This window comes from Myodes glareolus, chromosome 6 (genome assembly GCF_982192425.1).
Source record: "Myodes glareolus chromosome 6, mMyoGla1.1, whole genome shotgun sequence".
In the NCBI taxonomy this organism is placed as follows: domain Eukaryota; kingdom Metazoa; phylum Chordata; class Mammalia; order Rodentia; family Cricetidae; genus Myodes; species Myodes glareolus.
In genome coordinates this window covers 29,795,832-29,813,458 of record NC_142031.1, presented here as the reverse complement: position 1 = coordinate 29,813,458, position 17,627 = coordinate 29,795,832, and the positions used below count along the sequence as shown (strand labels likewise).

Sequence of the window (17,627 nt, the reverse complement as noted above, 5' to 3'; positions counted from 1 at the left end):
CCCACAGCTGGCAACTCCCAAGGAAAATCAATCACACAGAGATTTCTATAAGTTATAAAGCTGATTGGCCCATTAGGTCAGGCTACTTATTAGCTCTTATAACTTATGTTATCCCATTATCCTTATCTACGTTAGCACATGGCTCAGTACCTTTTCCAGTGGGGCAGCTTACATCTTTCCTCTCTGGTGGTCTGGGCAGAATTGTGGAGGGAGCTTCCTGCTTTCCAGAATACTCCCAGTCTCTTTGCCCCACCTCTACTTCCTGTCTGGCTTTCCCGCCTATACTGCCTGCCTGGCCAATCAGCGTTTTATTAAAATATGATTGACAGAATACAGACAATTCTCCCACACCAGTCAACGAGACAGCAACCCAGAGATAAGCTTCCAGATGCACAGATTAGGTTAGCCTGTGAGTATACCTGTGTGGTAGTGTCTTGATGAAATAAAGCAGAGACATGCATCCTAAATGTGTGTGGCAGGCACCATTCCTATGGGCCGGAGTCCTAGAATGGAATAGAAAGGAGAAAATGCACTGAGCACTGGTGCTCATTGCTGTGGCATCCTGACTGTGTGCTCCTGAATGGCTGCCCAAGGCAGCAGGACTGCCGTGCACAGCAACCCCAGGCTCCTGCTGTGTGCGCTCCCACCATGGACGGTACCCACAAACTGTACAAACCCTTCCTACCTTCAATTGCTTTTGTCACAACAACAGGAACAATGACTAAGGTGGAAAGGAACAGGAGTGGGTGCCAAGGATCTGTAGGGGAAGTGGACCAAAGAAAGGGTCTCTTAAGTGTGGGGGCAATTCAGATAAGGGACATAGACAAAAAGATGAGCACAGGGAGTGAATGATCAGAAAGAATAGAAAAATACTGGAGAAAGACATACATATACACATACAAATGCATGCATCCACTTACCTTTGCATTTGCATATGTGAATACTCATATCTGTGTGTTAGGTATATACGCATGCATATCTGTGCATTTGCATACATGTACACACATGCACAGGTGCAAGAAAGTAAGAAGGGAGAGAGTGGGGAAGTTTGAGAGAGAATTATACATGCAAATGTCATTTCTCTCTAGTGTTCCATCCTCCTGCCTGTGTGGCCACATATATATATATATATATATATATATATATATATATATATATATATATATATATGTAAAGATGAAGAGCTAAAAAAGGGAAAATGAAGAATGAATCATTGTTGGAGTGTGACCATAGGAAGGAGGAAGTGATCTAATAGAAAGTGCTGGTGTCAGTTCTTTAGACCAACAGGGAGGTTGGGATGAGACCAGGATTGGGGGTGGAGGGTGGGAGTATGAGGTGTGGGGGAGTTATCTCTGCTTTCTCAGGAAAGCTGGGAGGATGATACAAACTAAAATGGTTTTCTTTTTATAAGTGCTGAGCGCTGGACAGGAGATCAGGCAAGTGGGGGTTGGAGTGATTAAGATAGGCCTGGGGAAGAGAGGGGTTGTCAGATAGGTCCTGGTGAGAACTGTGGGGTACAGTTGTAGTAACCAGACTGTGTGGAGAGAATGGCTGAGCCGAGCATGGTGTGCCAGATGAACACAAAGAAGAAAGGGGGTGGGGCCGGGGCTCCTGGAGAGGCTGGTGAACTCCCCAACTCTGACTCCATCATGGGGAAGCAGGCTCAGACAGAAGGATGTGATTTCCTAGGGGATCTCTCATCCAGCACTCCCTGAACATCAGCTCTACTCAGTTATGGGAGACTCTGGGACTAAGCAGAGGGATTAAGACATGTCCCTGTCCCTAAGGGTTTCACAGCACAGGACTCAGAGCTGAAGAAGCCTCTCAAGGTGCTGATGGGGTCCAGAGGTGTCACAGGGAATGACTTGCTGCTGGAGGGCAGTGGTCAGCAGAATGTATGTCTCATGGGTCACCATGAGAGCTCGTGAGTCCCATAGAAGAAATTTAGATATCCATACCCAAGGGGTAGGGGCTGTGCCCAGCTCCCTGTGTTTGTCAGTTGACTTGTCATCACTGCCTAAACAGTGTAAGGGAGCAATTTTTGATTCACTGTCCCAGAGGGTTTAGTTCATGCTTGGCTGACCTCTTTCTTACACACGGCAGATGAGGTTTCTAGCTCTGAGCCACTGATGCAAGTGACTCCATGCTTTTGGATAGAACATCATGGTGGCAGCAGTATGTGGTGGGGGCTACTTTCCTCTTGGTGGACAGAAATGAAAGGAAAGGCTAGTTAATATATAACCCTAAGGACATGGCCCCAGTGACCTCTACATCCCCTAACTAGGCCTCACCTTTTGCAGAATCAATAGGGTGAATGTTTATGCTAAAGTGGTAACAGTAGCTGAGTCTCACCTGAGAGCTGTGAACCTCTCAGTGGTTTCTCAGTCCTTTACCGTGGTGTAGCCCCGGCCTCACACTGGGGAGGCCAACAATCAGGTGGTTGTGCAGTCCACAAAACTTGGTGCCTTAGCAAGCCCAATCTGTCACTGAATACTGAAAAGGTTCCTCTGTTCCTTAAATTTTGATGGAAATCTGGAAATGCTGTTTCTGGTATCAGCAGCATCAGTAACAGAGTGACGAATCAACTCAGCAGCCAGTGGGTGCCTTTCTTAGGGTTTCCAAGGCTGGGAACAGATACCATGACTACTACAACTCTTATAAAGGAAATCGTTTGATTGGGTGGCTTACTTACAGTTTCAGAAGTTCAGTCCGTTATCATCATGGTGGGGAGCATGGTGACATGCAGGCAGACATGGTGTTGGCTATATCTTGATCAGAAGCCAACAGGAAGTGGACTAAGACCCTGGCTTGTATCTTGAGCACATGAGACATTAAAGCCCACCTCCACAGTGACATACTTCCTCCAACAAGACCACACCTACTCCAACAAAGCCACACCTCCTAATAATGCCACTTCCTATGAGTTTATGGGGGCCAACTACATTCAAACTACCACAGAGCCCAAGCAAGCCCAAGGTGAAATCTCTTTCTTTCTGCTTTACCCTCAATGTGCACTGCCACCAGAAGATGCTGTCCACAGTCAGGACAGGTCTTCCCAAGTTAACTAGGGCAATCAGGATAATACTTCAGTTGAGGCTCCCTACTCAGCTGGTTCAAGAGTTGACATTAAACCAACTACAACAACCCATTCATGAAGACAGGGCTCTCATTATCAAACCATTTCCTAAAAGCTGGCAATCAAACTGCTATCTGTGAACCTATGACATCTCTTATAGTCAAACCATGATGGTCAGCCCCTGATTGTTGTCATGAGTGTGGATCAGTGAGCCCCACAGGCCCGCTTTTGCATGTAGGTACAGGAGTTCGTAACGAATTACTGATCCGCGGACAGACAGGGATTGTTGTACACTGCCGGCAGGAATGTAAACCAATTGGGCCACTGAAGAAATCAGCGTGGGGTTTTCTCAGAAACCAGACTTAGATCTTCATATGACCCATCTGTAGCTTTCCTGGTGGTTTACACAAACGGCTCTGAGTCCATAGATCACAGAGGTACTTACACGCCAGTGTTTATTACAGCAACATTCACACTTAAATTATAGAACCAACCTAGGTGTCTAGTGACAGAGGAACAGATAAGGAATGCCTCTCTCTCTCTCTCTCTCTCTCTCTCTCTCTCTCTCTCTCTCTCACACACACACACACACACACACACACACACACTCACTCACACACACACACACACACACACACACAGAGAGAGAGAGAGAGAGAGAGAGAGAGAGTGTTTTCTTCAGCCACAAAGAGTGAAGTTATTTTATTTGTAAGAAAATGGATACAACTGGAAAAAATCATATGAAGAGAATTAAGTGAAGTCCCAGAAACACAAATATCACGTACGTTTTTTTCTCCTTTATAGTTCCCAGATTTTATATAGATGCGTAAATCATGTATATACATATGACATAAAAGTAGAAATAAACCTGTCTAAGAGATGGGTGGTATTGGGGGGGGTGGCTGAGAAAATGGAGGGTGTCTCGGTCTGCTTTCCTGTTGCCGTGACAAAATACCCAGCCAGCTTTGGGAGGACAGGGCTAACTTGATTTACATATCCACTCAGGATTCGTCCCGAGGGAAGCCGGGGGTAGGAACTTGGAGGCAGTAACTGAAGCAGAGGCCATGGAGGAACAGCGCTTTCTGCTTGCTCAACTTTTCTTGTCTAACCCAGGTCCATTGGCCCAGGGTTCACGGCACCTACAGTGAACTGCACCCTCTCAGCGTCAATCATTACCAAATAAAACCCCCCACAGACTTTCCACAGTTTAGCTGGAGAGAGGCGATTCCTCATCTGCGGTTTCCTCATCCCAGTGGACTCTGGCTCATATCAGTTTGAAACAAACAAAAGAATCAACAAAACAAAATCCCCAACTTACACAGAGGTGAATGGAGTGGGGGTAGGATATGTTCGATATACATTATATAAGTGTGAAAACTTTTTAAAAATTAAGAAAGCAAAACAAAACGACAACAAAAGAATTGCCCGTTGGAGAATCCGAATTCAAATTCCAGCGGTCTGCTTGTGAGCCTAGAGATCAGGAGGCTGAGGCAAGGGAGATCTAGAGCTTGAGGCTAGCCTGGACTAAAAGAGGGACCATGTGTCAAAAACAAAACAAAGCATAAAAAACAGACAAACAAAAAGAACTAAAGATCCTGTGTTTCAAATTTTGTTTTCTTCTTAAATAATAGGTTTTTTTTCTATTTTCTGCGTATAAATGTTTTGCCTGCATATATGCATGTGCACCTTGTACCCACAGAGGTCAGAAGAGGGAGTTACAGGCAGTGTGAGCCACCATGTGGGTGCTGGGAATCAGACGTGGATCACCTGCAGGAGCAGCAATGCTCCTAGCCACTGAGCTGACCCCCAGCCTGGGCTTCTTCTTCTTTCTCACTTACATCCCTGTAAAGGGAAGTGGACATAGGAGGGTACCACAGCATCCTTGTGGGGGGAAGCCATGACATCAAATCTACAAGCACAGAAACATGCAGGAGGCGTGTGTACATGGAGCAGGACACTTAGCAATCCGGGAGCTCCACCACTGGTCCTGTTTATCCTTGTCACACACATAAGCAAAGCTGGTGACAAAATGCCTCTATTCTGGGCTGAAGAGAAAGGCTTCCCGTGCAGCAGGAGCGGACTGTGGGAACAGATGGGTCAGAATTGACCAGGATTCAGCATCCACACAGAGCTGCATGGGATTTTTTTCTTTATGGTGCATCTGGGCATTGCTATCTGGGAACTGAATTCCCTTCCTTCCTCTTCCAAGGAAATGACTTGCAGGCCTCACTGATGTGGAGCCAGGCAGACTGGTCCTTCACTCGCTGGGTTGTGAGTTTTGGCTGAAGAGAAGGAAGAGGAAACGGGTGTCTCTGATCATCTGTCTCTTGCTTCCTTTCTGTTATGAACAGAGGATGCTGGATTCTCCAACTGGCTAGTCTGAATTCCTGATAAAATCCCAACCCATAGTGTTAGAGAGATGGCTCTACTGTTAAGAACACTGGCTGCGTGTGTTTCTCTGCATGTACATTGTGACTCACAACCATTTGTAACTCCATTCTAGGGGATTTGATGCTCTTTTCTGGCCTCAGCAAGCGTATGCATGAGGTCCACATAAATACCTAGAGGCAAACACTCATACACGTAAAAGATATTATCCATGGGATTTTTCCTCTGAGAGAATGCTACTCAACTCTCCAAGGACCTAGATACATCCCCAAGTCCTCTTTGTTGAACACATGATGGCACCAAGTCTAAGGTACAAGGTAATCTCCCAGACATGTGATGTGGTGTGTGTGTGTGTCCGTTCTTTTTTCCTTGCAAAAAATAGAAGTCAACTGAGGCCAAGTAGATTTAGAACTCTGACTGGCTGAAACCATCCTCATTGAGGATGACCAGTTCTTACCAGATACTTCTCTGTTCCTGGCAGCCCACCTCTTCTCAGTTGGCTAAAACAATTGCCCACCCCTGAGAGTTACCTGCATGGGAGTGGAGGGGACTTGGTTCCCAAGGAAGGCACATTGCTTCTGAGTCTAAGGTGTGATGCACCATCACCAGGGACATTTCATTTCTGTGATTACTCTGTGTACATGAACGGACTCAAGGCTGCAGACAATGTACATTTGTAACTGCGGCAATGAGGTTACCTGTAATGTGGAAGCCGCTGAAAACAGCACACCATGCACTCAATTAGCCATTCAGTCTAGGTTTTCACAAGACAGGGCGTATTGACATCTTCATCCGGAGAACAGTATGTGGTCAGGAAGCCGGGGCATGGGATGGATGTGGTAGAAGGAGGTTGTTTCTTTCCAGAATAAGCTGTGAGCCAACATAGGAAAGAAAGCCATTGTAGAGTTAAGACTTGGGAGCTGGGAAGTTAGCTCAATGGGTAAGAGCACTTAGTGCACAAGCATGAGGGCCCGAGTTTGAATCTCCAGCACCCACTTAAAAAGCCTGTGATCTCAGGGCTGTGGGTGCCATAGATAGAAACAGTGCTGGCTGATAGATAGCCTAGCTCCAGACTCAGTGAGACCCTCACTTAAGGAATGAGGTGGAGCGATATCGCAGAACGTCTGATTTCTTTGGTTTTCAGGTGTGTTCCTGGTGCATGCAGCTACACACTCGTGTATGCACACACTCTCTCGTTCACACTAGAACTGGTAGATGCTATATTGACATGTAAGTGTTGACAGGGTGCCCTTTAGAAATGACTTTTCTCTAGAAGGATGTATAATTAACCCAATGGGTTATCTTTTGAAGAAAGCTCTGGCTTTGAAAATATTCAACTCACTTGTAATTCTTCCTTTCCCTACACAATTCCCATTATTCCTAGCATCAGTGTGTCTGCAGAACTGAATCCCAGTCTTGACATGGACCTTGTACCCTGTGAATCAAGGAAATACTTTCATGGAGGTTCCCATGTAAGGTGGGCCATTCTAAGCCGGGGATTCTCTGATTACAGATTGGCTTGTGGTATCTGCTTTGGACGACTTTGCTATTAAACCTCATTCTCCAAGAGCCTGGTCACTTCTGGTCATTTCTGGTCACGGGGAACCCTGCACTGTTGGACCAGACTTTGGAGCAGTGCTCCCATGGGCAAGGCAACTTCTCTCTGACACATGGGATTGGCTTAAGCTGGTCTCTGAAGCAGTGATACTTGACCATTCTAGAACCCTGTGCACACTTTTGGACCAGCATGCTCTTTGTGGCAGAAGGCTATCCTGTATCATATGGAAAACTTAGCAGTATCTCTAGTCTCAACTGTAGATACCAGTGTCACCTTGTGTTGTAACCATGACCACCAGAAATGATGCTAAATGCTGTCAAATATGTGCTAGGAGACAAAACTGCCTGGGTTGAGAACCGGTCATCTCAGAGCTGTAAAGGGACCGAGACCTTCCTGGAGGAACACGGCATAACCCTGCACGTAGGAGTGGCTTGATGCTTCTGTCTTGCATCTCTATGCTGTGTGTCTCTTCTCAGAGTGCTGGCCATGTGAGCCCACAAAGGTCATATGGCACAACTTCTCAAACTCAACTCAACTGGGCATCTTAGAAACTGAGATTTGGATTTATTAGGTCTGGGGTGGTGCCTAAGATTAAGCAGACCTAAAAAGCTTCCAATTAATGTCGAAGCTGCTGGTTTTCAGATGATGTTCTGGCCGTAGGCCAGGTGCATGATATGGTCTCTGGGTCAACTTGAGATCACTGTGGTTTGCTGTTTTTTTTTAATTTCTTTAAAATTTTAATGATTCTTAAATTTAATAATGTGGGGGTATTTGTCTGTGAGTGTGGGTACCTGAGGAAGCCAGACAATGGTGTTAGATTTCTTGAAGTTAGAGGTGTAGGTGACTGTGAGTTGCCCAACATGGGTGCTGGGAAACAAAATCAAATGTTCTATAAGAGCAGTAGGTGCCGAATGGAGATCACAGTCAAATGCTTGGAAAGGTGAAGGAGCTTGGTGCCCCCCCCACCCACCTGGGAATTAAAGACAATCTGGCATTGTCGGAGCTTGGGTGAGTTTATATCTGTGCCTGCAGGTGTGTGGCCTGTGGAGGAGTGTCCGTAGGAGCCAAGGTGAAAGTCATAGAGGTGCCCGTGTTTGTTACTAAAGTGAATGGAGCCTGGCTGTGGGCTTCGGCTGCGGCCGTGTGATCGTATCTCTAGTGTAGAAATATACCCTGGGTGGTGAGTGGGCCCTCACCTGAGTCAGGAGGAAGAGTCATCAAAACGAGCATGTGGGAGACGGTTGCTCATCGGGAGTGATGTGGCCGGCGTCCTGGAGCATTGGGGCGGGCAGGTGGGAGGGGATGGATTTGAACTTATGATTCTAGCAGCTTCTTTCTCTGTCTGGAACCTGGGGTCCTTGAACCTGCTGAGCCCAGAAGGGGTGAGGAGCTGGCCAATGGCCTGGTCTCTCACTGTTTGCCTGTATCCTTCTGTGCTCACCTTTCAGAAATGCTAAGGGCTAGGAAAGAACTAGCCCTGCTGTGGCTCAGAGGCTGGAGGGAGGGGAGTCCCCCCCCACACCCCCGGGCAGACAGCCTGCTTCCAGAGCCCCTTAGCCCCCACCCTTCATTCAGAAATTCTGAATTTGATTTAAAAAAAAAGATAATTAAAAATATTAGGTACCTTTTCAGGGCAATTCACCCACTGTCGTGTCTAAAACAACCTTTACTGTCATCCCCCTGCCTGTTACCCTGCTTTATTGTTTTTTGTTTGTTTTACAAACCTCTCTCACTTCTGGACTCTGAGATCTCCCCATCCTGGTTCTCATCCCTGACACATCATTGCCATGGAGTCACGGACCTGGGATCCAGGAACAGCCTGAGCTCCCAAGTCCTTATGGGCATTTTAGAGCTGGATCCACGGTGGCAGCTGTGGGATGGGCATCGCTTACCCATCGCCAACGGTGGCATATTTTGACCCGAGGGACGAGGCACCTGATCAAAGTACATGTGTGTCATCGGTGCGGGCTTCCCGAAAAGATCAGGAGCAGAGCAGTCACCGAGGTGATGATGTGGCTCTAATGGACCGTTCCCCAGAGATGAACGAGGAAAAACGCAGTGAAGCAAACGAGGAGTTTCCTGAGGGAGGGCTGCAGTGGGGCGGAGAAAGGAGAAAAGTCAGGAAAAACACGTGAAGCGTTACTGCCTCCTAAAAGCCGGGCACCTCGCCCGATCAAAGGGCAAGACCCAGATGTTTGTGGCTCCCTGCCTGGGGAAGGTGGCTTCCTCTGGGACCCCGGCTTGTGGCTGCTGAGCACAGGCTGCTGGAAACAGAACCCCAGAGAAAGCAGACTGCCTCATTGCTCACTTTATGTCCCCAAACAGGAGAAGAGAGGAAGGGGGCCACGCTGAACCAGACGTGTCCAGGAGCTCTCCTCCCGATGCCATATGAGGCTGCCCCTCAGCCCCAGCACGGAGCCAGTGGCCGCGGAGCCCTTGGAGATGGCTTTGCTCAGCAGTGTCCTGGCAGCCTGTTCCTATATCTCAGGTGGGTACTGGTGTCTGCTGGCTAGGGCCTTGACCCAGCACTGAGTCCCGGGTTGCTTCCTGCTGGCCAGGCCTGGTCTTGTGTTAGAGAGAAGTGTGTGGTCACCACAGGGAGGCTCTGCGTGAGATGGAAGTTCTTCAGGTTCTTACCTAAGTGTGATATTCTCTAACTCCGCAGGCGAAGGCTCACAACAGCCTTGTCTTTCTGGAGAAATGTTTAGTTGCCTTTTGGCCATGGGCCACTGCTGCTTTCTGTCCTCAGTATATCAGCCAATAAACAAGGTACTGGGGAGTCCAGCAGCCTGAGGAAGGGTCTCAAACCTACACGGGTTTCTTTGTCCATGAGTGTGTGTGTGTGTGTGTGTGTGTGTGTGTGTGTGTATGGGTGTGAGTATGCATATGTATGTGAAAGAGTATGTGTATACATGTGAGTGTGTGTATGAGAGGGGGAATGTATATGCATGTGTGTGTGAGAGAGAGGACGTGTATGCATGTGAGTGTGTGTGTGAGAGAGAATGTGCATGCGTCTGAGTGTGTGTGTGTGTGTTGTGTTTCAGGGGTCATCTGAGGTGTCTAAGAGTCTTCTGGAGTTGTATGGATACTGTATAAAGAAGGGGCTGATGTTTTGATTCGTCTCCCTTTGGGGGAAGGGTTTTATTTTCTAACTTTTCTAGTCAGAGCTCATATTGGTAAACTTAAGAATCCAAAAGTAAAGCCCAATGCTTCTATTAACAATGGCTCAGCCACGGTCAGAGAACTTCTGAGGGCTAACCTGTCTGATTCAGCTGTGGTTGGCAAGATGGGGCGCGTCTTGTTCCTGCGGCTGTGACAGAGCACCCCAACAAAGGCAACTCAAGAAAGAAGGGGTGTGTGTTGGCTCATAGTTCAAGGTTACAGCCCATCATGGCGGGGAAGTCAAGGCAGCTCTCACAACCAGGGTCAGAAAGCAGCAAGCACAGGCATGTTGTACTTGGATCTTCTTCTCTGTCTGGCTTTCCTAACTGAGATTAATTTCCTTGCATTAAGTAACATATTAAATATAATCTCCCAAAGGCCATAAAATTGGAAGGGAGTAAGATTGAGTCTAGAAGGAGCTAGGGGAGGAGGGTGGATGAATATGATCAAAATATCATATACAAGTATGAAATTCTCAAAGGGTTAACAAAAATATTTTTAAAAAACGAGAGAATCTCTCCCAGACACTCTCAGAGGCTAACCTTAGTCTAGACAATCCCTCATGGGTGCACCAAAGTCTGTGAAGTTGACCATCAACACTGACCATCATAGGGTAGCTAGTCCATCGGTACCATGCATCCTGGATCTTCTTTCATGATGTGGAGAAGCCAACTCTGCCCCATTTCAGGAAATCCGAGACCCGCTGCCTCCTGGGCATCCACACATCAGAGAGATTTCGCTCTTATTTATTTACTCTTTTAATGGAGAAAGAGTCTCATGGACTGTCTTGGACTCTCTCTTGCCTTTCTGCCACCACGTGTGGTTTATGTTGGAGGTTGAACCCAGGGGTTTATGCAGGCTAAACTAGCACTCTGCACAGGGAGCGACACTTCCAGCCCTTTTGCTGTGTATTTGCTGTGCTGGGGATAAAGGACACAAAGCTAGGGTATGGAAGTTTGTGGCTGTGACACCATGTTTACACAGTGACTGGAGGGGGATCTACTGACTCTGTCCTGAATACTGCCCCACAGTGGGGTTGTAGGCAGGCAGCCAGAGGGTCCAGGCTTTCCACAGTCGCAAGGATACCTGCAAACCGGCTCTTGGATGAAAATGCCTCTGATGAGAACAGACAGTGCACTGAACTTTGGCTCCCTGCTCAGCACAGGAGGCCCTTGGCGAGTTTCTGTTTTGACCAGCCTGACCCTGCATTGTGACCACTGGATGTGGTAATTCATTGAATTGGCTGCTGTTTACTGGGTGTCCTGTGATCTTGTTGAGGCTGGAAAAGCCCATGGCCCTGTTTTCCTGTCTCCTTTCTTTTTCCCTACCCCATTACACTGGAATGAATTATTATGTGAAATACAGTAAAACTTTTTCTTCCTTTAAGTAAGCCTGTGCGAGGGAGGAGGCTCAGCAGGAGAAGGCATGTGCCACCAAGCCTGACAGCTTGAGTTGGGATCTCAGGAGCCACCTGATGGGAAGACAGAACCAACTTCAGGAAGTTGTCCTCTGCCCTCCACATTCATGCCATGGCACAAATGCTACCCTCTCCCAAATAAATAAATAACATGGGAACATTTTTTTTTTTAACTGAATAAGCATGGCTAAGATTTAAAGTGAATGCTAGAAAATGGGAACTTGGGTGTCTAAAATAATATTTCTCATGTGTAATAAAAAAAGACAATGATTAAAATTGCCTCTGAGTGGCTAACCAGGTGGCTCAGCAGCTAAGAAGGAATGCTACTCCTGTAGAGGATCCCCTCATTCAGTTCCTCGTGCCCACACTTGACAGCTCATAACCTACTGTAACTTCAGCACTAGGAGAATTTGCGCCCTCTTCTGGCCTCCACAGGGACCTGCACGCACGTGCACATACCCACACACAAATGCACACATACATTTTTTTTTTTAATTCTGAAATCAGGGACATGCCTCAACTATGAAGGCAATGAAAAAGCAATTTTAAAACACAAAGGAAAAAATAGTTACTGTCCTTAAAAGAATGTAGTCATAGATGAGGAGCAAAGATAGAAAGCATGGCAGGAGAGACTTGTGGGAATATCTTGATCCTGCCTTGCTCTTTCCCATGCCCTTTCTCCTCTACCTGGTTATTAGTTTCAAGGGGACCTGATGTCTCCTGCTTACCCCAGTGCTTCAGTTATATGCTGGTTGATCTTCATTGTCTACCTGAACGGATTTAGAAGTACCTAGAATTTTGGCATATTTCTGGGTTTGTCTAACAGATTTTACACAGATTGGCACGGGACAGCGAGCCAGGTGGGGAAGACTCATCTTGAATGTGGGTGGTTCCATTCATAGGCTGCGGGTCTGAGTGGAACAATAACAGGGAAGAAGGGGGAAACTCGTTCACTGGCGATGTCTTAGTGTTGTTTGCTGCTGCGGCGATGAAAACCCTGACAGAACAACAACTCGGGTGAGAGAGAAAGGGTTCGCTTTGGCTCCCCATTCCAGGTTGGAGTCCAGAACTACAGGATAGTTATAGTGTCTTGAATCTGAAGTGGCTAGTCATATCCACAGTCAAGATCAGAGAGAGGATGAAGGCATTCATGTGTGTACTCGGCTCACTGTCTTCCCTCTTAGACAGTACAGGATCCCCTACGTAGGGAATGGTGCTGCCCGTAGTGGGTTGGGTCTTTTCACCTCAGTTAACTCAGTTAAGACAACTTCCCTCAGACCTGCACACAGGCCAGCTGGAGCTAGACAACCACTGAGATTCTCTCCACCTAAGATTTAGGATTGTGTTAAGTTGGTAATTGCAGAGAACCATCAAGGTAGGTGTAACTTTTCCTGAGTGGTTTTTCTTGCTGCTGTCATTGGCCATTGACATCAGACTCCAGGATAGTCCATCTTTCAACCGGGACTTCCACCAGCATTAAACTTACCAGCCTTCAGCCTGCGTTACTGGTTCCTCTTATTCTGGGACTTCCAACTGTTTGAACAACTGAGTAGTGGTTGGCTTCCTCGGTTCTCCAGCCTGCAGACTGTGGGACTCTAGCCTCTGATTATGGGTGTAACAAGTTCTATCCGTCTTATTCATTCTGTTCCTTAGAAGAATCCTGACTAATACAAGTTGCCTCTTGTCCAACCCATGAAGCCCTTTTCTTTAGAAATATAGCTGCTACTTCTAATGCACCCAACTGTCTTAGCCTTTAACAACCCTCCCTCCTCCCTCTCCCTCTCCCTCTCCCTCTTTCTCTCTTTGTGTGTGTATGTATGTGTGAGTTTTAGAGATCATATGAGGTGTTTGAGCCTCCCAGGAGAGAGAGAGGGAGATAGAAGGTTATGTAAATCTGGGAGCCCCCTATATTTGTCTCTTTCTTAACTCGGAGTTGGGCTTTCCTGCAAGATGACTAACTTCCTGAGGTTGTTTCTGTGACCAGACATTTTTACACAGAAGCTACTTTTTGATTACACGCGGAAAGCCTCCTGCCTGCTCCAGTGAGTTTTTCATCTTTTGGTAGCTGTTTTTTGTTTTGTCTGTTAGCTAGCATTTATGGATGTTATTTGAAGAGGAAAGGACTGTTTTGTTTTGTTTTTTTATTGTTTCCTTTGGGGAGAGGTTGGCTTTACTTTCTGATTCTCTAGATAGGGTTGATGTGTATTTAGATGGAAGCCAGCAGACCCCTGTGGCCTCTGATCCCAGCAGAGCCTGTGACATGGTACTATGATCTTCCTGTTTGCTTATGAATATGTCTTATCCAGTGTTTGTGTGACATGAATCTTATATACCATAACTATTGTAAAATGTTACCATTCTTCACGACAAATAGCCACCCTCAACATTAACTATTCTAATAATTAACAGTATCAGTTCCACAAAATACTCCCTGAACAAGAATGGTAAATTGAATATCCTAGATTGGCCCCTAACTCATGGCAATGCCTCTGCCTCAGCTTTACAAGTCCTAGGGTTACAGTTGCAATCACCATACTAGATAGACTCTTTCTTTAAGGGGAAAAATGTGATAAATGATAAAATATTGAAATATATAACATAAAATTTCACAAATTTAATAAAAGAGTTCCAAGAGTAAGAAGCAATGAAGGATCAGAATTAGCAGTTTACGTAAGGAAAAAATGCAAATGGCTGATGAAACCGAGCAGTTTAAAATTCTAGTAAATACAAGAAAGATGAGGATAGGACAGGAGTGCAGGGAGGCCAGTTCTTACACGCAAAGCTGGTGGGATCACAGGCGGATGGAAGCTCTGTAGGGAACAGCTTTGCAATATCTGCCAAAAGCCTTAAACATGCATATATTACGTATTTAGGAGTCCCATTGCTAGGAATTTCTTCTCAGGGCATAATTAGAGATGTAGAGATTACTGTGAGGATGAGAACCCTCGGAATAATTTTGATGGAAAAAAATGAGAAACTGTGCTAAATATGAAGTGAAATAAATATGTAAATCGTGTGCTATTGGGGGGTAAAGAACATGCGTGTATAATGTATAGCACATGGACTTCTGCTCTCTGTCAGTTTTAAATGCGACTGCATTCTACTATAATTTGTATGTGGGTGCTAGTATCAGATGGGTGTCTGTGCACTTTTTATATTATTTTGATATCCTATCTTTTTTGGTATGTTGTTTCTGTGTTGTATTAGGTGTGCAGTACATGCGTCATACATTTGCACATGGAGGCAAAAGGACAGCCTTAGCTGCCATTCTGTAGGGTACTATCTGGTTTTTTGAATCAGAGTTTCTCTCTGAACCTGGAGAAATAGAGCCAAGCTGGCTGGCCAGTAAGCCCCAGGAATTGGCCTGCCTCCACCTCTCAGCCCTGGGATTACAAGCAAGCACACCCATGTTTGAATTTTTTTTTTTTTAAAGATAGGTTCTGGGTCTCAAGCTCAGATCCTTGTGATTGCAAGGCAAACGCTTTACTGACTGAGCTACACCCCCTCCCCTGCCTGCTTTGCTGTGTTCTGTAACTCGTTGGTGGCAGCTTATAAGAATATTTGATTCGAATATTAACCTTTACTTGTGTCAGACGTACATTAGATAATTCCCATTTTGCTGTCTATTTGAGCTTCATAGCCTCCTGGGCTCAGCCTAGACTAGACTGTTCTGTTTACCTAACTCAGAAATATGATTTTCACCTGTACATATGTCTTCTATATAGACCCCGTGCTATTGGTTAAGGTCAGTCCGATCACCCCTCCCGGTCCTTCAGTTGTGTTTCTCCTTCATGAGTTAGTTTGAGCTTCATCTTGCATCTGTGCAAATAACCATATGGCGTTGTCCACTATCTTCCTGCTTCCAACCCATAATTTGTATTTCTGTTGCAGACTAATCTATCTAAAGTGCAGGTGTGAGCATGAAATTCGCTTTACTTTGTTGCTATCTTGAGCTTGCTGTGCCAGTGTGAGGATTGGAGTGCAGATCCTCGTCACTCACATAAATGCCCGGTGGCCTGCCTGCAATCCCGGTGCATGGGAGGTGGAGACAGGGTATCCTGGAGCAAGCTGGCTGGCTAGACTGGCCAGATGGGTGAGTTCCGAGCCCAAGGGAGAGATGCTGTCTCGGTGTATAAGGTGGGGCCATCAAGGAAGACAACAGATGCTAACCTCTGGCTTCTACATGTATGTGTGCACACAAACACACACCTAAGCATGAATACACATGGACACACATCACAAGTGCATACACCTACCAAAATAATCCAAATGTGTTGTATGCTTTAACTGTTAATGCTATTTGTTGGCTACAGGTAGTGTAAAATCTTAAGTCAGTTGTCTAAATGAGTCTGTAGAGTTCTCTGCCCTTAGAGACTGGGGGGTTCTCTACCCATGGGAGACTGGGGGGGTCTCTCCCATAGGGGACTGGGGAATTCTCCTCTCCCATAGGGGACTGGGGAATTCTCCTCTCCCATAGGAGGCTGGGAAGTTTTCTCCTATAGGGGCTGGGGAGTTCTCTCCCATAGGGGGCTGGGGAGTTCTCTCCCATAGGAGGCTGGGGCGTTCTCTCCCATAGGGGGCTGGGGAGTTCTCTCCCATAGGAGGCTGGGGCGTTCTCTCCCATAGGAGGCTGGGGCGTTCTCTCCCATAGGAGGCTGGGAAGTTCTCTCACTGGTTTATTTCTCTCACCCATTCATGTTCTTTGACTTGTATTTTAGTCCTTCTTCCTCAGCCCTTGTATTGAGGGAATTAACAATTCCCATCTTAACTCTTTGCAAGCAACTCATTAACCAGTATATGATGCTTTATAGAGAGGATAATAACCTCATTAATAATAATAGACTCATTAATAATTTCTAATAGGGTCATTAGAAAGAATAAATGGAATAATTACTCATTTTGACGTAATGAGTCCTTAGTGTATGCTCAGGACCCTGATCTTTTAGGGGTTTCCCTTAATGTTACCATCTCAGTGGGCTTCTTGCTGGTCAGTCTACCTACTCCCATCAGCACGTGTTGAGTACGTCCTGTCCTCTCCTTCTCCTTATCACCCCGTGAAGAGACATAGAGGAGGTCTAATCTCACAACTGTCCCTCCATCCAGTTCTGTTCGTAGGCTTTGGTGTGCCTTCCGGTCACCTTTCCCCTATGTGAGGAGTGAACCGAATGCACTTCCTGTGCTCTGCTTTTCCCACTAAGCATTTTGTCCTGGAGACACTGTGGGTCGGGATAGAGCAACCTTCCCTGTTCTGTTAGACAACTGTTTACTCTTCCACTGCACAGATGGCCCCAAGCTTAGCCGGCCCTTTGCAGATGGCCAGTGGGAATGGCTCAGAACTCTCAAACAGAGCTGTGATAAGTAACGACAGCATACACGTTTAAGCACATTTCCAGACTTGGTTTCTCAAAGGACGATGGCTGACTCGCGTCCCATTTAAAGGAAAAATGGCACCAAGTTGCCACCTAAAGAGCTCTACTAATCTTTTAAAAGAGAAATATGCAAAGCCGCGGGACAGTGTTTTCAATTGTGTTTGGAGCTTTGACAATCTGATAGACGGGGAAGGCTCCCTGCATGTCATTTAATTTCTGTTGACCAGGGGTCAGCAAACTTTGTTTTCCTATAAAATGCCAGAGTGCTTTCAGCTTTGTGGTCCAGCTTATGTTCTATGTTCTACCAACCGCACTGTAGCACAAGAGCAGGTGAAAGGTACATAGCTGAACAGACATGCCTGGCTTCCAGTGGAGCATTGTTTGTACGCGCAGGAGTCCTGTCAGAGGTAGCTGGTGGCCCACGGTGGCCCACGGTGGCCCACGGTGGCCCAGTCATCTCAGGGGCATCTTTCATATGGCAAAGACCCATTCCTAGTGCTGTTATTCCCGTGAATTACTCAGATCCTTTCCAAATTTTCTTTATTAGTTGTTACTTATTTTGTTCAAAAATCTTTATTTCTTTATTTTGTGTGTATGGCTGTTTTGCCTGCAGGTATATATACCAGCTTTGGGGAGGTCAGCGCAGGGCACCAGATC

At 46.3% G+C, this 17,627-nt stretch overlaps 1 protein-coding gene and 1 long non-coding RNA gene across 11 annotated transcripts in view; both read left to right on the top strand.

Annotated features, from left to right (window-relative positions):
• Positions 1 to 17,627, top strand: part of Eva1a (eva-1 homolog A, regulator of programmed cell death) — an 83,720-nt gene that overhangs the window by 54,527 nt on the left and 11,566 nt on the right. For 9 of the 10 annotated variants that reach the window (XM_085690673.2, XM_085690674.2, XM_048416383.3 and 6 more), the window contains one exon: positions 9,348 to 9,510. In XM_085690673.2, the coding sequence (XP_085546799.1) occupies positions 9,411 to 9,510 (100 nt within the window). In that variant the 5' untranslated portion in view covers positions 9,348 to 9,410. Of the gene's footprint in view, positions 1 to 8,871; positions 9,027 to 9,347; positions 9,511 to 17,627 lie in introns of those variants that run through there. The other variant, XM_048416380.3, reaches the window with a different exon arrangement.
• LOC146894179 (uncharacterized) lies at positions 9,519 to 11,769 on the top strand. The gene is made up of 2 exons (XR_015002275.2): positions 9,519 to 9,791; positions 11,572 to 11,769. It is a non-coding gene; the product is annotated as an uncharacterized LOC146894179 (long non-coding RNA).